The 23833-nt window shown below is 36.2% G+C and overlaps 1 protein-coding gene across 2 annotated transcripts in view; it reads right to left on the bottom strand.

The window, feature by feature from the left end:
* Positions 1-10548: 10548 nt before the first annotated feature.
* Iqcm (IQ motif containing M) overlaps positions 10549-23833 on the bottom strand; it is a 466620-nt gene continuing 453335 nt past the window's right edge. For both annotated transcript variants that reach the window (XM_040734846.1, XM_040734847.1), the window contains exon 14: positions 10549-10987. In XM_040734846.1, coding sequence (XP_040590780.1) covers positions 10884-10987 — 104 coding nt within the window. In that variant the 3' untranslated portion in view covers positions 10549-10883. The remainder of the gene's footprint in view (positions 10988-23833) is intronic.

Below are 23833 nucleotides of genomic sequence, written 5' to 3'. Positions count from 1 at the left end.
GTCAGTATCTACCCCAGATTTCTCACTGCTTACCAAAGTATTAATTTTAATAGCTGAATTAAAAATAAGCCAGATTTAGATGGTAGCCATCCACAATGTCCTTCAAGTTTTTTTTATCATGTCCATGTACCAATATAGGCTGTCTGCCCAACGAAGAATTTCACTCAACATAAATGGTTAACAGAAACTCACCCTCAGCTGCCCATCTCTGTTTTCACACTTCTTTTGGAATGCAAGGCAACACCTTCCTTTTGAAGTTGTCATGAAGGCCATTCACTAATTAAATGAAATATATGCCAACAACTGCAATAAGGAAAGCAGACTTCTGCTGGCTTCCGGCTAGGTGCAGGGAGCGATGTATTTGATGTTGCTGTCCCTGCTGGGGCATGTACCCCATCTTCCTTAGTGAAATGCATACAGCCCATAGAATTGATGAAATTTCTGGAACCAATAGGAAATCTGAAGTTGAAAAAATGCCTGGGGAGTAAGGGCTGGAGTAGGCAGCAGTAATGTATAATCTGGATGTTCTTACATAGTGGTTTATAATTAATACGTATTTGCTAACATCGTTGTACCCTTCTCTGCATTTGTTATTGAATTATTCGTATCATTATAGACTTATGAGGAGTGTGCCCCTTTGGGTTAAAATTAGGTACTATTTTTAGACTTCGTTTCTATATTCCCACTTGGCGAAAGTGAGAAGCGTAGCTTTCATTCCCTGCAGTGCTTTCATGTCTGCGTGTAGGCCTGTATTCGTGCGGAGTAGCTGCAGAACTGGCAAATCACTCCACGTTTGGGAACTGCTGGTCTTGTCCTTTGTAGTTATAACAGCATATCTGATAAAAAGCTTCTTACAAAGGGGGCAAAGTTTAGTTTGGTTTCTAGTCTCCAATGATGTTTTTCAATGGCTGGCTGGCTCCACTGTTCTGGGCCCTCCTGGCAGAGAAAGCATGGTGGGGCAGAGCTGCTCCCATCATGGAACCCAGGAATGGAAAGTTTCCAGTGATAGACTCATCAGAGGTACACTCTCAGCGACCTTCCTCCAGTTACAGCCCTAACATAATGCCATCGAATCACAAATACAGAAATAGACTAATGCACTCACTAACCACAATCCAGTCTCCTCTCAGTGATAAACTCTACTAGCTATGAATCAAGCCTTTCAGGAAATTTCATAGACAAACCATAAAAATATCCTTTTATTTCTGAAGGGACCCTTTTCAATATATATAAAGTCTAGAAACAGCACCCACATTCAGTTAAAATAAATACTGATTTAAATCAATAAAACTAACATTAAAAATTTCCAATAGAGGGGTTGGTGATTTACCTCAGTGGTAGTTTACTTGCCTAGCAAGTGCAAAGCCCTGGGTTCTATCCTCAGCTCTGAAAAAAAATTCCAAGAGATAGCTGAGCACAAAAACGATACTATATACAACTGATAAGATGCCTTTAGGGCTGGCAGGATATTGCTACAAGCCACAAGATCACACAGTAATTATACAGCCAATGTATCATGAGATAACTCAGAATTAATTAAGTGTTCTCCTGCTGGATGAAACCAGTGCACAACCTATACTTGGCATTATAATCTCACGAATGAATTGGCTGTTTCTTACTGTAGATTCTTCCTGTAGCTTATTCCTTTCTGTAGCAAACTTGGGATTTACTTCCCACAGTTCAGCACTATCTGATCATTTATTGGGAACAAATTTCTCCCATGCTTTTGGAGTTTTGCTGATCACTCTCCCTAGCTATATGTAAATACCTGCTCTCCATTAACAGGTCCTAGTTTACTGATTACATTCCTCAGCTATGTGTGAGCCCTGTTTCCCACCATCAGGTCCTTGTTCCCCTCTCCATTGTAATTGCAGAGATCTGTCTTCCTGCAAATATCCCATTGACAGACATTTGGTCAGTATTTAGGGCCCAGGCAAAAGCATCCCATCTAAGACATCCCCAGATATCCAAGGACATACAATTACTACACACCCAAAGTTGTTGATTCATGGCTACCTAAACAGATAGAAAATATAAGCATGCCCTTAGCTTTACCTCATTGGTAGATAGAGAAGCAATAACCTAAACTAACACTGCACTAAAAGATTCTCAAATTTCTTGTTTTATTAACTCAAGATTTTAGCTCAGAGATTTACTGTGCCCTCCTGTTTCTTCTGAAAAGATAAAGACAGAGGTAATCATCCCCTTTGCTTGTCCTCAGGGAAAGGCCTGTGCCACCACTGAGACCAGAGCACTGGAAGGTGTCAGGTTTTGTTTTTTCTGCAAATTAAATTTAAACCCTCTCTTTGACCTACAGCTCTAAGCAATTGATGCTAAAAGTTTCTTCTAGCAGAAACTTTCGTCTAGCAGAAACTGTTGCAAATGTGTATAACCTGTATCCTCAAGAACTGGGGAGAAACAAACAGATAGAGACAGAATACAGAAACAAAGAAACAGAGACAGAAAACAGACAGAGAAACAGAACAGCGAGAGAGAAAGAGAGCAGAAGAAGAATAAAGAACATGCAGAGGAGCAATTGTGTGTGATCCATTCCCTTTTCCCTCAGATTTTAGTTCCTTTGCTTATTTGTAGTTCTTTTTTTTAAACAAAGAGCCAAAATTTTAGAAGCTGGACTTCTAAAGTTTTCGATAGGATATCAGCAAATAAGTATGCCTACCACAAAGGTTGTAGACACAAGTCCAGCTGTATATATCATGCAAGATCTAATTCTGAAGTTCTGTCACTTTGCTTTGGAGTATATTGTCTGGAAGCAACATTGTGATTAGATTTCTAATACTACCTAGATTTACTGCATACTGGCTGGACATCCAGAGCTGTATTGATACACCTAAGATAACTTATTTGTAAAGAGAAAAGCCTGTTTTGCCTCAATTTAGAAGGGTTAGGTCCAAGATTGGGCTCCCCATTACTTTGGACCTTGTTTTAATGGTGACAAATCATGGGAGGATCATGTGTTATAATCAACCACTCACCTGAGACAGAACACTAGAACAAGAGCCCATTTGTGGTAAAGCTTGCAGACATCCTGCTAGTTCCTACCCCCTAAAGGTCCAGAGATCCTCCCTATATATGACTCTGGGGAAACTCATCCAAACTATTCCGAGTATATTTAGCATACTCTTACATAATGACCAGCTAATGACTGTGTACAGGGGCACTTTCCCCCACACATGATGACCTGAGTTTGATTCCTGGGACTTACATAGTAGGAGGAGAGAACCAATCCTACATACAAGCTTTCCAGCTTTCCTTTGTCCCCCCAATAAATGATAAGTAATAAATTTCTATTTCTTTAAAAAATGGGCTATAAATGGAAGTTACATTAAAATCTGAAACTATTTGAGTTAAAGTATTACATATAACCATATACAAAATAATATGCAATAAAAAATGTCCTCAAATGACAGAATTTGTTCTGAGTTCACCAGCATCTTCTACACACACACACACACACACACACACACACACACACACACACAGACACACACACACACAGTGGTTTATCAATTCACAACAATGTAATATATTTTAAAAGTCTAGTTGTATCACTATTTTAAAAATATGATGCAAAATGCAAATTAGAAAATTGATGGAAAAAATAACCTTTCAGGGAAACATCAAAATGTTGAAATAAAAAACTGTAACTAGGAATGCAACAGTGTTAATCCCTACACAACATCAATTGACAGTGTACAAAGTAAATTACACAAGGCCAGCCAGGCGGTGGTGGCACATGCCTTTAATCCCAGTATGAATGATGCTAAAAGAGCTTCGTAGGTTGTATACACATGCATGCACACACATGCATGCACACACACATATGAACATTCATATATGTGTGCACAAATAATGATCCCTTATAAGATCATGAATCTGGGGGCATGCGAGCAGTTGGGGTAAGGGGAGAATAGGAGTGATGTATAAACAGTACTCGTGCATGGAATTCTCAATTTTAAATAATTAATGAAGCTTTTTTTTAAAAAAGCCATAGTTTTAGACACAGTGATATGTATTCTTGCCTGCTAGCCTCACATGTACAAAGTCCTAGGTTCAATCTTTTATACTAAACATCTATAAGTATAACTTGCTAATTTGTTAAAGTGTGTGAACTTAAAATATAGATTTGTTTTGCCCAGGTTCAGAACATAATGCCCCAAAATACGGCCCTCTGGCAAATAGGAAATCTACAAGAGCAAGAAGTTCAATCCTCTATCAGGGAAAGCAGTTAAAGCAGACATCTCTGATATGCCCTCCTGAAATGGAGTCATAAGGTCTTCATTCCTTAGGGGTCTTTCCACACACGAGGGAGAAGAAATGCTGCTCAGAGAAACTAGGAAGACTCTGGACAGAGAACCCTCTGCATTTCCCCAGGCCACTACTATTTAGTTTTACCAACTTGTATAATCAAGTTTTCACAACTACCTCCTTTTCTCATCAGCTTAGTGTAAAATACAGGGTCCCTGGGCATTGGGGTGTCTCCATTACTGAAGCATCAGTGTCATTTAAGACAGCCATTAAATGAATATTTTATATTTAAATATATCCATTAAATGCATATATATCTTTTTATCTGCCTCCTGTCAGTTATGTCTGTTGCAATTGATGAGAAAAACAAAATTCTTGCTCTACAACACTGAAATAATATTTTGACTTTCATTATGTTTAATGTTAAAGTATCAATAAAACATTTTAAATAGTGTTATACAGCCCATAAATGTTATATTTCAAATGTTTATAGATTATAATACATTTAAAATGTTACAGATTATTGTAGGCCTACCAGTACTATGAACACATAATTTTAATTCTTATCCTCCTGTGATAGTTTCAACTTAGATAAAACATAATTTGAGCCTGTTGCTTATGTCCTGCTACCATTTATAGATTTTCCAATGTTTACTATATGGTAAAAACTAAATTCTTTCAAATCCTGATAAAATCCTTGCTAGACTACTTTCTCAATAAATCTGGTTTAAATACTCTCTATTAAAATGCACCCCCTCAAAAACGTGTGCTGGACATGTGTGTATTATAGCCTTTCCTCTCAGGCACCTTCTTCTTTCTCAATGAGTTATGAGACAACTGAGTGGGAATGTAAGGTAAGTCAATCATATGGAGGACAGTACAGTACCTCCTCCCACATGAATCACACTAATGAAACTACCCTTGAAACAAATATAGACCATAATAGCACAATTCTAGAAATGCAGCAAAAGGAACTAAAACCAGCATGGCCAAAAGATGTCCACACTTACTGCAGTTAAAAATTGGAATCAATAAAATCCCATCAGCAGATGCCTGGATAGCAAATTCAATGTACATAACCACTTGAGCATTAATTGTGAAGGAGAATGAAATCATGTCCATTGTAGCAAATCAGATGGTAACTCAAGGATATGATGCTATGTAAAGTAGTCGAAAATTTTAAAAACCTGGTACACATATTCTCTCCTATGAATGAAAGTTGTAAAATTTTGGCAAGAATGTATAACAGTGAGGAATATAGGTTGTAAATGCTGTTTGTTGAATAAAGGACTGTGTATTTCATTGGTTTGAGTTCTCTGAAAATATCAAATGTAAAAAAAATGCTTTGACACACATATACATATCTTTGTAATTGTTCATATAAGATATTTTGTATCAGCTAGGCTAGAATAAAATATTAGACAGTATTTTCTTATGTAATCATCGACATAATATATAATTAGTTACTGAATTACCTTCAGATGCATTCTATAAGGGTCACCTAACAAAAGTCAGAGGAGAGACACAAAACAAAAATTTTTGTTTGTAAATCTAGCAGTCAATACATATAGGTAATGAGGAAACTTGTTACCTGTACTGGCAATGTCTGAAAGTACTGGCATTATACATAATGACACAGCAAGATTTGAAAAATTCAAATAAGTTATATATGAAGACATTCGGGTCCATTAACACCTTGAACTTACTTATCTGAGTCAATTGACAAATCTAAGGCAGAGGAGGAGGAAAAAGAAAATGGCAGAGATCTTTTCCTGTGGGAAGGATGATCATGAAAGATATTGGGAGGCTTTCCTCTGCCAGAATCGGAGTGGTTGCTTGAGGCTGCATTGGAAGTCCTTCCATGAAGACGATATGTCATAAGACAAGGGAGGCTTGATTGAGACCTGAAATTCTATTGCCAAATCCCAGCTCTGACACTCAGCTGCAGGATGATTTCTTTCCCTTCTCAGGCACAGCATACGCTTGTATGATAAGGGTCTTAGACTTGGTAGATGACCCTGTGTCAGTATTCATCGCTGTCAGAGCATCTTATGATGGGAGATGTCATTCTGTAAATCTGTCTCTCTTATTGGTTGATGAATAAAGCACTGTTGGCCAATAGAGATGTAAGATAGGTGGGACTAGGAGTCGAGAAGGATTCTGGGAAATGTTGTCAAGAGTAGAGAGTCGCCATGTGATTACCTGGAAGAGAGGATGCAAGTCTGCGTTCTTGGTAAGATAAGCCCCTATAAAAATATATATTAATAATTATGGGTTAATAATTAAAGTCAGAACTAGTCATTAAGAAACCATAGCAAATGGCCAAAAGTTTCATAATTAATATAGCGTCTCGTGTGTTATTTGGGGTCAGAGAAAGGTGCAGGACCCAGGCAGCTGGCGGAAAGAGTATGTGTTACAATCTTAGAACTGACGCATATACCTACAGTATACATCAAGAGCATTATTTGGAAAGCACAGCTTAACTTTTACATATTTTTGTGTTAATACTTAGAGTCTCCCATGACTAGAGTTACTTAGTAAACATGAAGGCAAGATTAAGGGAGGAGGGAAGGAGTAAGGAAAAGAGAAGGGATGAAGATGCGCAGAACTTCTAGCTCCCTCTCCAGTGTCATGTCTGCCTGCATACCGCCACACTTCCGTCATTATGAAGATGGACTAAAACTCTGAGCTGTAAATCAGCCCCAAAAGAAATGTTTTCCTTTATAAGAGTTGGTGTGGCCGTGGTGTCTCTTCAGAGTAACAGAAACACTAAGACACTACCTCTGTTGATACAAAATGTGTATTTGAAGAATAATGTCAGGCAAATAAAATGTTAAAATTGCAAAATAGGGCACCAGAACGTCACCCTTGAATTGTCTCACCAATATCAGGAATCTCAATCAAAAAGTCATAATACAACCATCAACCTCAGGATCATAGGACACGATATGGCCGTGGGGGTCACAGGAGTACAAACGCCTTGCTCGCTCTCTATCCCCACAGAGCTAATCTCCAGAACAGACTATAGTGTGGCTACAACATACTCTATATAGTCTGTAGTTTGTTGATACTATTGTATTGTTTTTAAAATACATGTTTAACAATGTGGAAAGCAAACAAAATGTGCAGAGACTTCTCAGAAAAAAATTAAGAAGTTCTTTTGTTATTTTTTTTAATCCCAATATGAAATTTACTCAACTTCAAGTTTAAGGAATTATTTCAGAAAGCCAGCAGGCTTGATAGAATCAGGCTGAAGCCAGAACATTTGTTTAAAAAATTAACAAATCTATCTGAATTTTGATTATCTGTAGTTTCCACTTCTCAGGATATGGGAAATGTTTTAATTTCTTTGAACTCTTTCCATTAGAATACCCCTCAATCAATCTGTTTTTGATTATTTATACAGGAAATTTTGGAGATTATACAACTCCATGTCCCCTTCCATTGCTCTAGAAATATTAGTTGACAAAATGAAACTGGATAGTTTTTTTATTTAAAAAGAAAGTTCTTATCAAAATATAGTTAAAATTGTTTATTTGTAATGATTTTATTGAACAATAAAAATGAAAGACATAAAAATACAGATCAAAGTTCTTCAATTTCTACAAATAGTTACCCAAGCAATAACATAAAAAGTGAGTTCCTTTAAAATTAATGATTTCAAGATTTGGTGATCTATAAGAAATTTAACAAAAATGTGAAGAATGTATAAATAATTAAATTCTTCAAATAATTTTATGGTGATATTATAAATAACAATAGCAGCAATATTTCAAGTGAAACCATTAGAAATATCTCTTGTTCCCTAGGTTAAGGAAGAATGCAGATTGCCTACATCCTTTGCCTACATTGTTATTGTCTACATCTAGAATTCTGCACAGTATGCTTCCTGGAAGCAAAGACAGAAAACATCCCTTCCTATACTTGAATGTGGATGGAGTCAGATGACCGGTTAGTTTCCAAGGTACAGTTGAAGTGATTAAGAAATTGGGATGCTTTCCTCATATTCTTCCCTTTGTTTTGAGCCTGGACACAAAGACTGCAGCAGTAGCTTTAAAGGATGATTGTAGAAAAGATATGCCTGAACCCAGTGAGACTGCTTGGCTCAAAGCTTCTACTAATTCACACTGGATGATGAGATGAGCCACATATTATCTTAAAGCAGCAGGATATTTAGGATTAAAAAAATTACCATGTCTTGAACGATGGATGAACCAATAACAGGTTGATTCATCCATCAATATTCCATAATATAGGTGAAAACACTTTATGAACCCAGCATTACTATGAACAGTATAATGTAAGTAGTTACAGAGAATAAAGCATTTCAGTTGTATCTGTGCTTTGGAGGTAAAGTTGGAAAGAAAATGAATAATTCTCTTACACTAGAATTTTTAGAGTTGTGATCCATGTTTCAGGTTCATAGGAGCAGAATCTTCAACTGTTTTAATAGCTGAACTAATTAAGAAAGATAGTTTTTTTCAGAAAATATAAAAATATAAAAAGTAAGATGTAAATGATTTCAAAAGATATAAGGAACCAAGCATTGACCTTGCATGTCTGACCCCTGTTCCTTTACAGACTCTTGTTTTGTTGGCTTAACTATTTTAAAGACCATATTGCTCCAGCCAGAGCAGTGCTTTAGAATTCAGCTGGGTCACAGGGACTTTCTCACCACTCCATTCTAATTTGCAGTTCTGCTTTAATAAAAGCCATAAATATATTGCTACTGTCTAGACGTTTTATCTGAAACAAGTGTCCTTTGTAGTCTCAAAGGACTTTTTCATTTTATTTCCAGTAAATCAAAGTATGTGAAGAGCTTCAGCTCTTATTAAGACATACCCTTCACAGTCCAGTGATTGCCAACTGTGGCAAGCCATTGACAGCTCATTTGCATTTAAGTGATGACTTCCATCAGGTAGTTGGCTCCAAAACACAATGGACATTTAGAACAGCTCCAATATTTCTTGTTCTTTGATGAGCATCAAGTGCCAATTTTCATATAGAATCTGACTATTGAAAAGTGAAGGCTTCTTTCTCTGACCTTACACTGTCTTCCACAGTTCTAGAGAGACATTGTCAGTAGACTTAATGTAGGCCCACACTTCTAAAAGACATTCAGAACCCCTACTTTAGTTTGCTATAAGCCAATGATAGTCAAAAGTAGGAGAGAGAAACAAGAGATATCACTTTTTAAAAGTATTTCTATATTCTACCCTAATGTTATAATCATAATTGAATTTGTTTTATTTCTGTTAAGTACTTTTAATGTTATTTTATATTAATCCCCTACTATACATATTTCCACTTATTTACTAAAGAGATTATATAATGCTTATTAGGATATCTTGTTTTTCATGTCCAAAAGAACCTTTAATTATCATTGTATATTTTCTTTCTCGTAATATTTAGGAGTAGTTGCCAATGTGCTATCTATCAACTCCATATTCAGCATCAGGTTTATGGGCACTTGCAATACTTAGATTTAAGTCATGTTTACATTTTTTTCTTCTGTTTGCTTTCCTGTTTTTAGTATACAAATAATGAAAACTTTTCTACTAAAGTAAACTTCATCACTATGGTTAGAAGAATGTGTTGTTTAATTTCATACTATGTTTTAGCTAGTAACCAGTGTTTAATTCCCTGTCAGATGTAAGAGCTAAAATTTTCTGTTTAGTCTTCCTGTTTATAAGCTACCTTGGCTCCAGTTTAGGTGAGACACAGACTTTCTTAGTTCATTCCCATGACTTCCATGTATATTCCTACAGGAAACTACATTATGGGAGCAAATAGGATATTGTAAAAGCAAAATGTCAGTGTTAAGAATGTTGAAAACCCCAAATGTCTGCCACACAGTCATTACTCATATCTTCATCTGTGCTGCATGTAGATTCTGCTGATCCATAGCTATAACTACATTGCTTCTTTAACCCCACTTACTAAGTTGAGTATGTATCTAAGGGTAGACATAGGGATAAAACAAAATTTGAGATTCATAAGGGACTGATATTCTTGCAGCACAAAGTGTAAGAAGGATCATACATAAAGCATATTGGATGTCTGGTCTTCCATTTAGCATGAGCAATGAGCACATGCAAAGAATACTGAGTGTGGAAAACTGGTATATGATTTAGACAAAATTTTCAGTAACAGTTTAAAACACTGAAGTGACGAGATATATTCTGAAACACAAACTCTTTGAAATGGTTTATTTCAGCAAAATAGCACATCAATTCAATTTTAAAAGAATAAAAATGTTGAATTAAAATTTTTAACTATCAGAACTAGGAATTTTTGAAATAAGAATTTTAAAGTATGTAACAATTATTGACAGTGTAGCAAAACAATTTCTGTCTAATGAAAGCAGTGACACTGTACAGCCTCACTTCATTTGAATAGTAGATGTTTAATGAAGAAGACAAAGCATGCCTGCTTATCCAAACACTCTTATCATGATGAACTAACTTGTCAAAATCCCCTTTTGCATATGCAAAGATGTTTGTCTTTTATCCTGTTGATAACAAATCATTCTGTGGTCACTACTAATATGCATTTCTTAGGCAATCAGTTCAACTAGGTAAAGGAGGAGTGTTGTGTTGAAAACTTTATCCCACTTCTCATAATTTATAAAATTGTCTCATTTTCCTTTCCCTTATGGAACTAGCCACCAACTCGCCAGCAGTCCGGATGTTAGCTCTCTTGAGTATTGGATGTCCACTCACTATAATACAAAATATATGAATACATTAATAAATGTTCAATCAATTAATACAATGGAAATACATTACGGTTTTTAAAATACTAGTAAATTATATAAAATGAATTTTGGTTCTGCTAAGGGTGCAAAAAAACTGAATTGGGCACATTTCCTTCTTTTTATTGTAACACCTTTTGTCTTCCCAACTGACTTGGCCAAGGTCATTGCTGGACCAAAGAGTTAAGAGAAGGGGCTGGAAAGATGAGTTGAGAGTGCTGCTGTTTTTCTAGAGGGCATGAGTTCATTTACCAGCACCAAACTCACATGACTAACAATAGCTGGTAAACCCAGCTCCCAGGGATGCACTGCCCTCTGTACTGGCCTTCACACATATGGGATGCATCACACATTTGCACATAACATACATAAAATAAACTTTTTAAAAATGAGTTGAGCTGGGTGGTGTTGTTGCACGTCTTTAATCCCAGCACTCGGGAGGCAGAGGCAGGCAGATCTCTGTGAGTTCTAGATCCGCCTGGTCTACAAGAGCTAGTTCCAGGACAGCCTCCAAAGCCACAGAGAAACCATGCCTCAAAAAACCAAAAAGAAAAAAAATGAGTTGAAAGAAATGATGTCAGGAACTGAGTTTCACTGATACACAGAATACTTGAAATAGATTAGATGTAATATTTGCTCAATCACAAGAACAAAGATGTTAAAACTGATAATGTAACATTAATTCAGACACTTAATATAAGTCAGTATTGCACACAGTGTCTGTATTGGGTCCATGTTTATCTGTAAGGTGACAGATTGAAAAACCAATGAAAGTCATATATTCATGGAAGACACCATTACACGTAGCCATCATTCCCAGATAGACTTACATAGTCTATTTATTTGGGTACTACAGTAATTGTTAAACAAAACCTGCTATAAATCCACTAGTTTTGAGGGCATTCTACATTACACACAGGCTATGAACAACTTGACATATGTTGTTGTGTTCATGTACGCCTAACACTGACATTAGACGAAGAGCTAGGTCTTACATAAGCAAAATGATATTAAAAAATGACATCAAATGATCTACACAGGTGTCACTACAAAAATAAAAGACAACTGGAGCACACGTATGTGGAAAGATGGTCAGGGTCATTGACCATCAGCGATGAGAAGCAAAGCTATGAGATCATTGATCCTCCACAAAGAAACAGCTAGTACCAAAAAGTCTAAGAAGACGAAAAGAGAAAGCTGTTGAGGAGGATGCAGTGAAGGGGTCATTTGAATGCTCATGGCAGGAATGTGGATTGCTGCAGCCACTTGCTGCAAAAACAAAATAGGGTTCCAAAAGGAATAAAAGCAAAACTGTCTCAGGATGCAGCAAACCCTCTTTTGTGCCTATAACCAATAAATGGCTGAATTTACCTCATTATAAAAGAATCTAGGGATCCATCTTCACTGCAGCACTATTCATAATAACTAAGACATGAGCAATCTCTACAGGGGAATGTTAAGCCTTTGACGAGGAGACCCTGATATTTGTCACATCGTGCTATAAGAAATAAGCCAGAAACTGAAGGACATTGTACTACATGAAATAGCTTTACTTACATGTGGAATGTTTTCTCTTTTAGTTTCAAGTATACAGAGATAGAAATTAAGTCTGGACACAAGAAGTGTGGGCATGGGAAATAGGAGGGTATAACTCCCTGGTTACAAACAGCAGAAATGAACGATGGAGAACTGTGTGGAGATAATGTACAGCATGAGAGCAGTAATTAATAAAATTGCACTGCATTTGGGATTCCTGCCAAATGAGTAGATTTTAGCTGTTCTGTCAAAAACAGAAAGTAAGTGAAAAATGAGCGTGTCTATGAGGTGACAGGTATATTAATTTGCTTGCCAGAGTTACCGTTTTACCATCTATGTGTACCCCACAACATTATATTGTGTGTGCCTTAAATATACATACTAAAATTTATTCCCAAAACAAACAAGTTAGACCACATTAGGAGAGTTTATAAAAATGAAAAATTTTAGTGATCATTCCCACTGCAGTCATGGAAAAACTACTACACCCATTAGGGTTCTAATCTGATATGGTTACATGACATGAGCATGTATTTTAGATGAAATCTTAATAGAAAATATTTCCTACTGGGAATTTTTAACAATATGCAATGTCAAACATGCATCTCATCATTTGAATATGGGATATCATATTTTTCCTTGATGCTTCTATAAATCAAGCAATGCCTACAGAGTCTATAAATTAAAAAGAAGATATGAATCACACTTAGCAAGCATTCAAAATACAATTTAATCACTATTATCTGTACTATGATATTATAACATAGGTTTTCAAGAGACATTTTACTGACAGTTGGTTAATGGGCTGTTCATAAGCATTTAAACTAAATAAAGCAGCATCACCCTCTAGCAAAGACACACATAGAAACACGCATGGCATAGTGTTAACCTCCAAAGTAAACAGTCTTGACGTTCATTTGTATCAGATGGCAGAAGAGATTTACAAAATAATCTCTTTGATTAAAAAGAGTCAAGTTGTGGATACAATATTAAGTGCATTTTAATTCTATTGCTAAGTTGGCAGGTAGGAAAGACAATCCAGCCAAAACCAGAATGAGATCAGTAACATTAGCAGGTGTTTGAGGAGTAAGGCTAGTTTTCCAGCCCAGGTTTTTCTGGTAAGCCCTAGGTATCTGAATTCCTGTAGGTGAGGGGAACATGGACAGGAGGATGGGCACAGTTTCCCATTTCTGAGACCACCCCAGAGGGGCATCACTGAAGGCCATATCACCTGTAATGAAAGAGGGAGGAGGGATGATTGGATGGGGGAGTGGGGCTGAGGACAACAGAGGAAGAAAACTTCAAGACCAGGTGACAAAGGGAACACCCCTGTCTCCTCGTTTCTAAGCAGACATACCCTACCTCCACAACTAACCCCTAGCATGATATCCCTGTCCAAGTCACTTGAAATCCGTTTGGCTTGAAGAAGAAATGAGGAAAGCAGTTTCAACCAAACTCACTGAAATATTTCACTGAGGCATATTTCATGAAATCTCTGAGACATTGCTGGATTTACAAAGAAGAAAGTGGATACGTGGCAGTATCTTCAATACAGCATCGGTGTTTAAAAAGTCATACACATAGCAAAATGCAAAAGAGTAATACCAAAGTAACTTTATTATGACAATTTAGCTTTATATTTTTATGTATATTTTCAACAAAACTATTATTCACATGAAAATAAATACAGATAATTTTAAGTTTCTAGACTAAAACATATAAAAATCATTCCCACTGCGTACAATTAAGAAAAAAGCAGAAATTAGATATTTTGTTTATACTTCAATAAGTTAAATGATTGCAAGTTGGAAAACAGTTAAATAGGATAAATAGTATTGCAATGTGTAATATTTTAAGCTGTATCTTCAGAAATGTGATACTATTTTCTTCTCTAGAATTAAGAATTACTCTGCCTTCTGTTTTTAATAAACCATCTACAAGTTAGACATTCACAATTCTATCTTCTTTGTGAAAATTCCTTGACCCATCTGAGAATACATATTATTCTACACCATTGAGCACTTCATTTTACTACTTTATAAATCTTTAGACTTTAAAAGAAAAGAAGTAACCCAGTGCTTATGGTCCAAGACACATGACATCATGGACTACCTATTGGGACTGACTTTTCAAAGTCCATGGAAAGGGATTTTTTTCTGGGATCTTTATAGATCCTAGTTGTTTCCTAGACCAAAGACAAACAGAAAGTAACAGTTTACAATCATGTTTTCACAATATTTAGCAAAAACAAATGAAATCAGTACCTAATGTAGCAATGTAGTCTTCCTAAATCAAGATGATCACAAGAAATAAATAACAACATCAATATCTAGGCAATAAAGACTTATTTAATTAATTGTGTTAAAATTTTAAGAAGCAAATGTCCAGGGTTTAACTTAGCTGTATGTGTCCTCATATTTCAGAAAAGAGGGTGAATTGAGCAGTGATGGAGCAGATCCTCAAGAAACATAAATGCAAAATGCCAAGAAACCTCTCTGGGTGGAAAAATATATTCAGTAAGGGAATAGTGAAGACAATACTTGCTAGTTGGGACTCTAATGCACTCTGAATGGTGTCTCCACATTTTGGATTTGTTCTCTATGTTCATATCCATTTTCTTCTCATCCCACATACAGGTAGATCTGGGTCACTACTTTATTAGGGGGTGCTTCAGTGGGAGAGTGGAAAGAGCAAAAGTTTGTGCTCCTATGCAGTGTCACAGAAGACAAGCACCTCAGTGATCTGAATGTGAGTGACAGTAGTGCAAAGACAGGAGAGCAGCATCTTCCTTCGTTGGGTTGACTTTGGTCCATGTAAGTCAACAGAACATGACCTTGGCAGATGAAAATGGCAACAGAGGCAGCAAAACACACTCACAGGTTCTCTAAGCTTTAGCATGACCTCCAGGACACAGGGATAGGGTAGGTGAGTACAGAGAATTTGGGGTTCTGTGCTGCACTCTAGAGTGATGCCTTCATCAGCATGTGTGAAAATGAAATGTCTACAGGAATCCTTGAGAATTACTGAGGTTACAGGGATTGCTTCCAAGTAGATCATATACATGCTCTTGCATATTATATTCTTATACAGAAATGTGTGCACATGTCATTGTGTATTATTGTGAAATATTTCCTAAAGGACGACTTAAGAGAAATCACCTTATTTCTGGTGTTTACCAATTTTAACAAAGACAAACTAGATGCAGCTAATACATATTTTAGCCTTGAGATTTTAAATTTGAAAAAAATGAAAGCCATATAGCTACTTAACCTAAATTCATGTTTTTGAAATGAGGTGAATAATACTATGACAGCCACATGTGCACTTCCGGCAAGCAGAAAAATCCAAGAACAAAGACAAGTTTATTTCAAGAAGTTTTAAAAGGCAAAGGAAAACTAACTTGTAAAAGTAATTTTTCGACTGGGCAGGCCATAACTTCACTCACAATGAGTGACATTTGGGGATCTAAGAAGTGAGAGTCTAAAGAACTAGCACATGGGGCCATATGGTGAGGAAGAGAGTGTGATGACATGGGAACTCTGTCCAACTTAAAGGAAACAAGAATCGAAGAGCAGACCAGTAATGAACAAAAGAGACACTGCTGAGGCCTGAAAATATGCCAGACTCCCTCTCCCCTTGTTCCCTAGCCTGGGAAAGAAAAACTGAAAGTAAATGATACAAAGTGTGTGTGTGTGTGTGTGTGTGTGGGGGGGGAGAGAGAGAGAGAGAGAGAGAGAGAGAGAGAGAGAGAGAGAGAGAGAGAGAGAGAGAGAGAGAGAGAGAGAGAGAGAAAGAGAGATTAGGATGATCCAGCTGGGCTTCTGCAGTTTACAGAACAAACTGATCCCCACATAAGAGGACGTCAAACATGACTGTGAAATCTCAGGATGAATCCTGGTGATTCTGAGAGGACTAGATGACCAGAATCGACTCAAGTTAGAAAAATGTGAAAACAGAGATGATAGCACTCAATTCCAGCGACCTCGAAGAAAATGCAACTTAATGGCTATGAAGCTCAGGTGACAGGTTACAAAACAGAGCAGGGTAGCCTCCAGAAGACCCAGAAGCAATAACTACTCTCGCAGTAGATTAGAGGAAGCGAGGGGGCAGGCTTCTTAGGAAGGACTGTCAGCAAAAAGGGCAGGATCGGTGTTAGTAACAAGAGTATAGGAGCAGGAAAGCTAATGAGATGCTGAGATAAAGAGGGAAGACCAGTAACTAACAAGAGAACATGCTATACATCACACACGGTTGAGAGCTCATTCTTCACTAACTTACTCTTCTCCAGCAGCAAGTTGCCTATACTTCTTTCTCTAGAAGTGAGGCACTGTGAAATTCCCCCCTTCTGTGTTATCATGTCTATCAGGGTTGTCACTTTTCAAGACTTATTTGGACACCTACATTCTTATGAAGGAGATACCTTTAAAATTTGCATGAAAAACAATTTATAAATTATAATATATGTATTAATTTTCTGTATGACAATATTTGTTTTTTTTGTGCCCATATTTTAAGAGTCTGAGCCAGGATGGACAAGGTGGTTCATAACTGGAATCCCAGCACTGGGAGGCTGAGGCAGATCACCATTAATTTGAGGCTACACTAGAGTGCATACTAAGTTCTAGGCTAGAATGAAGCTCTGTGTCATCCCTCCGCCCTTTGACATCAGCATATCTCAATTCTATAAACTAGAATACTGATGCTGGTTAACTTGGGAGCTCAGATTATGCATGAATGTGGAGTTTGCTTTCTGTTTTCTTACAATTTTATATATTCACAAATGAAGATCTTTAAAAGTGCTAATCTATTTTTCAACTCAATAGAAATAAAAGAAATGACAAAAAAATGAATAGTATCCATTCTTCAAGAAGAATTCTTAAAACTTCCCAAAGCCAACCAGTACAGTTCTTTTTAATTACTTCATTGCATATGAATAGTCTGTGGTATGGATGGACCATAATTCCCTCCTATACATTAATAGTTACCTTGCCCCTCACCAAGTATTCCAGCAAGAACTAGTGCTGAAATGATAGTGTTTGCTTTTCATGTCATAGACTTGCATGATAAGAGTCAAACATATGAGTACATATTTAACTTTAAACATTTTTGCTCATTGGTTTTCTAAAGTTGTGATACGTGGACCGGACTTTATTCATATCCTGACACTGGTTTTCTTTCCCCTTATTTTATGTTGGCTGCTCAGGGAACTCTTACCTCACTGTGTTTCCTCCAATGCTAGGGTTGTTAACACCTTGGCAGGAATGGGAATGTGACTGAATTTTCATTTTGTGAATGGTTCCTCTACATCATGACCTATTTTGTGATTACAATATTCAAGTATTTTCTATTCTACCTCATTTACGGCATTAAACTCTTGCATTTAAAAATAAAATTCTCTCTCAATCCAATCTTATTCATGTTGTTTCCATAGAAAACTTTATAAAGCCTTTTGTACATTATTTTTGTCTTCTGATTATCTCCCCATTCCTGTGGTATGTAACTCTCTAAAATGAAGTTAATGATTATTACTTTTCTATTTATTTATTTAGACTAGTTGAATTTTATCAGTTGCTTACCATAGTAATTAGTAATATATGTTTCATTAAATATGTTGATATAATAAACCATGCAACAGAAATACCCATGTGGTATTCTTTTATTTCTAGAGCAGAATGGCATGGCTTTAGTATATCCTCTAATAGATAAGTGACTCTAGATTTAAAATTTTCTCCAAACTATTAAGGCGAAGAATTTCTAAGCAATTCCATGTTGGTAGAGATTTTCTTTGGATCTTTCAGGTCATACTATAAGAAATCAACTCTCATTGAGCACTCTTGGCCAAGGTTTATCCAGGAGGCCATTTCCATTAGCTGGATTTCATTCTCTGCCATGGCTGAGTAGAGAGGTTCTGAAGCAAGGACAAGAGAGGTGAAGATGCAAGAGCAGCTTCAAAGTTCCCAATTTAAAATGATTTTTCAGCATATTTCATCTTTTGAGGCTTAAAGAGGATGAGAAAGAAATACAAGCCAAAAAAAAAAAAAAGGAAGGCTTCAGAGTCGGTGTAAAAGATAAATATCTCTGAACTCAGATAAGTCATAATATCCCAAACAAATATATGAGATTTACATAAGGGGGCCCAGTAGCAAACACATGTTTAGTTTCCTTAGTTATATTTTAGAGCCTTTAAATCTATAGAACTAACATAACCCTGGTGATTCACTTCAACGTATTTGTCAAACATTCTGTGAAAGAAAATAATTTTCCAAGCAGGATATAGTGGTGAACTCTGTTACACCAGCACTTGGGAGGCTGAAATGGATGACAGCCATTCTCAAAACAAAGACGTTCCTTTCCAGATTTGATTGACTAATAATTACTGAATATATTTATGAGCTATAATGCAATCTTTTAATGTGTTTATACATCGTCATACCATCAAGTCCTATATTTTTCACAATTTCCATTCCCTCACACCTTTGTCAGCCACTCTGAAATTCTATGAGATTAATATTTTTAGAATCCACATATGAATGAGATTACACAATGTTTGTTTTTCTGTGCTTGACTTATTTCATGTGATGCCCTCTCAGTGTACTCCCAAAGCCGTTGCACATGAGAGCATGTCAGCCTTCTTAGGAACTGAATACTATTCTATCATGCGCCATATGACATTTATTTATTCATCAACCTGTGAACACTAAAATTTATTTCATGGCCCAAATCAGGACTGAATGAAGAGACAGAAGACTGAATGACACATATTTATAAATGTATCCCTCCTGCACTCATGCCTTTTGTAACTATGGATGCAATGTGACCAGCTTTTCCCAGTCACTGCCACCATGACTTCCTCACAAAGATGGACTATAGCCTGGAACTATAAGCTATTTAAACAAAAAACAAAAAACAAAACCTTTATCTCCCACGAGGCTTTTTGTCAGAGTGTTTTATACATAGCACCAGAAACAAAACTAAGAAAATCCTCTTTGTGATACCATTATTTTTCCATGAAATAAAGGAGAAATATACTCTTGGCTCAAGGATAAAGGTATTTCAATTCCGAGTTCATCAAGTTAAATAAAAACAAATAGATTTATGTCCATAGTCATCATAATGTACTCAAATATACATTGGAGATCCATGTGATGTCCTTATCATAGTATAAGCTAAGTTTTACTCAGTTCTAAATTAATGATAAAGCTATATTTTAAAAATTATCTTCAACAATCTTGTTGATGATCAATATTTTTATTCTTAGTTGAATCCCTCTTTGAAAACATTCTCCATTTATTTCTTACTCCCCAGTGCTTCACAATATGAAGTCCATGAAACCTGTCATTTTCCTCTAGTTCATCCACATATGCCATCTGCTAAAAACCTGTCTCATCCAAATGCCAAAACTGTCTCCATTGTCATAGACTTTTCCTATTCTTTGGTGTTATTGAAAAATGTAAAAACCCTGAAGCCTTCTCTCCTCAACACCAATTTCACACAAGCTTCTGGAAAGACGTTTTTCATCTTTCATGATTAGCTGTTAGGTGCATATCAATTTACTCCCACATCCTGAGTCCTAGAGTTTAAATATTCCCAACGTTCTATCTACTCATACTCGATGGTTTTCTTGTATATATAAGGGAACCAAGGTTTAGAAAGACCACAGATAATAAAACCTATAACTGTTAATCAAACTATTATTGAATATTAATTATATTTGCAGAAAAATGTGTTAATTATTTGTTATGTTTGTATCTATCTATTGAATTTGCATCTTGTTTTATAACCTAAAATGTACTATTGGCCATTGACTTTGTTCCTATAAATTTCATATGCAAATGTAATAGAAGTGGTAGAAGAAAAGCCAAGTCATCATTAATCTAGAGTTTGAGTTAGTGACTTAATATTACATGTTTGTTATAAAGACTGACTCCAATCCATACTGCCCAATGTAGCAATCTTCCCGCTAGCCTGCTCCCAGAGACGTGTCAGTCACAAATGAACACACAGGACATTATATTAATTATGAAGCTGTTGGCCATTTTCTATGGTTTCTTATTGACTAGCTCTGACTTAATTATTAACCCATAATTATTAATCTATATATTTATAAGGATTTATCTTTCTGAGGACGTCCTCCTGATGCATCCTCTCCTCCTGGGGAGATCACATGGTGACTCGCTACTTTTGACTACATTTACCAGAATCCTCTTCAACTCCTAGTCCCATCTATTTTGCTTCCCAGTTGGCCAACAGTGCTTTATTCATCAACCAATAAGAGAGACATATTTACAGAATGACATCTTCCCATCAGCTCAAATTTATACGTCACTCCAATACTTAAATCTCATTCTTCAGTTTCTAAATGGGTAAAGTTGAGAAAATGAACAGATTTCAACTTAGAGTTGCAATGATTGAATATATATGTATTCATTGCCTCCTGGTGGAAACATCACAGAGTGAACTTACACAAACCTAGATAAAGACCAAACATCCACTGTGGCCTCTTGATACAACAAGGAGGTTCTATAATATACACATGTAAATTTGAACATGTGTAAATGGCTGCTGATGGTCTAACAGAGAATACAGATATAGTAAGTTATTTCATCAATAGGAATTCACTCTAAGACAATAAAAATACAAAACCATAACTGCATAAATCTTTCATGCCATTGTTTGTCATCATTATTAAGGATTATTTGCTGTCTGCTGCCTTGTGCCATATTTTCACATGCATACAAGTAAAGCAGCCTTGTTTACGTCACTATCACTAGGAATACGAGTTTTGTGTTATGATGTCACTAGATTACAGAAATTCTCACGTCCATTATAATCCTGTGGAACCACCATTTTATACATGATCCAATGTGAGCTGAAAATTCATGCAGCACACAAGCATGTATGCAGTATACACACTAACTGCTACGCAGTTGATTAATTGCTGAATACTGAATTGCATTGCCTTTCAGGTAAAAATAACTTTTAAAATAATCTTACATTTTCATTGAGGGTTGCTCATCTAAGTTAACTGCTAAAGAATGAACATGGAGGTAACTTTCCTTTGTGACTCTTAAGTACCATGTTTGCCACTTTTGGTTAGTTGATCTCTCTCACAGAGCTGGAAATATGATCAGATGGTTAATGATTGTGGCTATCATTCTAACCATAATAGCTAACATTTATTAAGATTGAGAAAAATGCACTCGCTATTCAACCAATGAGGAAGCTAAAGGTAACAGGTTTACCATCTCGCTGTACTGCATATTATTTATATTTTCAGATAAATGTGTTCTGATTATTTTTGTATCGATTGAATTTGCATTTTGTTTTATAACCTTAAACATTCTATTGGCTATAGATACATAGAGTCTGATACTTGTGAGTTTCATAAAGGTTTAAAATAAAATGTCCTGAATTTTAGAATAAAAGGAACTCCAGACTTATTTATTAAACTACTGGGCATGCAGGTACATATATATTAAGTATAATCTCCTAAGAACTCTATAAGGCAATATCATAAATGAATATAAATAAGATCTATAGAACAGAGAGGTTATTACCATGTTATGCTCACCCAGACATTAGGTGACATAAAGGAGATAGGAATGTAAGTGAGTTCCTGTTACAATAGATATTCTGCCTTAAGTTTGCCAGTCCCAACTTTATCTTCTTTTCTCAACAACACAACTTTAATGAAACCAAGCACATAGTCACATATTTTTCCAAATTTAATTATACTCTAGTTCTCTGAAGTTCTTTAGAAAATAATCAGGAACTGAATGAATTGTGTGCCACAGCTCTGATTTCATCAACAGATTAAATCCTTGATGGAACCATAGTTTGGTGACATTATTGCAAGGGGTGGACACAGGTGCTGGTTCTGAGTTAGAAGAGGCAGGTAACTGGGCCTCTGAAGGGAATGCCTCCTTTCCCTCCATCTCTGCTTCTTAACAGCCATGAGTTTAGGCCTTCACTGTTCTAACTCATTCCTAAAAACCCCAGAAGTCAGCTCAGTCAGGCCTGCACCACTGTTTCAAATGGCTTGTATATCAAATATCTCCTCACATTTAAAATAATCCCATTTCCTTACCATTGACTAATAATGTACTTGTTGTATAAGATGTGTCAATGCTTCCTGGTAGAAGTTCTGGTAGCCGATGGCTTTTAGAGAGTGTGATACTGTTAAATATTAGTTTTGTTTTCTCATGCGTTCAGTTTTCTGGGGTTCCAAAATGTCCTGCTGAAATCTGTGCTGGTATTAGTAAGTGCTGATATTAGTCAAGAGGTAATTAGATCATACAGAAACTATCTTAATGAATACAGTGGTGCCATTATCAAGGGAAAGAACTAGATTTACTCTCTCCCCCCTTTCTCTTTCCCCACATCTCCCTAACCACTCTATTTCTAGATAATCTATTTTTAGCCAGATTTACCCTAGAAGTAGCCAGTAAGGTAATCTCAGATCATTGAGTTAAAACATTCAGTAATTTCATAGAGAAGAATAAACATCAGTGCCCAAGAGTCTTGCTTAGTTTGTGTTCAGCTGTGCACTTAAGTAAATACAGTACATATTTATACATGATGATTGGGGGAAGACTATCAGGAGGCTAAACAACATTTGGAAAAGCAACAGCCATTTGTTTCTTTGTACCTGACCAAAAATACATTCAGCTGGTATTTGTGCTACTACAGAGCTGGGCGCCTGCAGCCATCTGATGCTTCTGCTTTCCTCCTCTTCCCTGCAGAAGGAGGGGAGGAAGCAGAGAGATCACAAACTCTGTGCAAGTCCCTACCACAGTAAGACAAGAGAAGCCTAACACAGGAGACTCTCCACGACATGGGGCTAGAAAGAGTTTTATAAAACTAAAATTAAAACTAAGTGAGCTTTGCATGTTGATTTTATGCATTCCCATGAAAATAAGAGCAGGTGCTTTTGCTCCTTGGTTTCTTTCCAGCCTTTTTACACAATGTGAATATATTTCCATTACTACATCCCTGCCATAGGTTATTTTCTCCCCACATATTGTAACTTAACCCATCCACTCCTTTTCCAAGTTCATGTTTCCTCAAATTCAGATGGGAAATAGAGCATTTTCTCAAATAAAACAGAATTTAATGCCATAAGATTACCAAAATGTTATCAATAATCACTTAGAGACGTATTCCATATTCCCTGATCAGGTCAGCGTGGAAATATCTGAGCATCTAGCATTCCAATGAAGTTTTTTAAATAGTGGAAGTTTGAATGAAGGTCTAGATTCTACAATTAAAACTTTACTT

This window comes from Mesocricetus auratus, unplaced genomic scaffold (assembly GCF_017639785.1).
Source record: "Mesocricetus auratus isolate SY011 unplaced genomic scaffold, BCM_Maur_2.0 Super-Scaffold_100041, whole genome shotgun sequence".
Taxonomy (NCBI): domain Eukaryota; kingdom Metazoa; phylum Chordata; class Mammalia; order Rodentia; family Cricetidae; genus Mesocricetus; species Mesocricetus auratus.
This window is presented reverse-complemented; position numbering and strand designations above follow the sequence as displayed.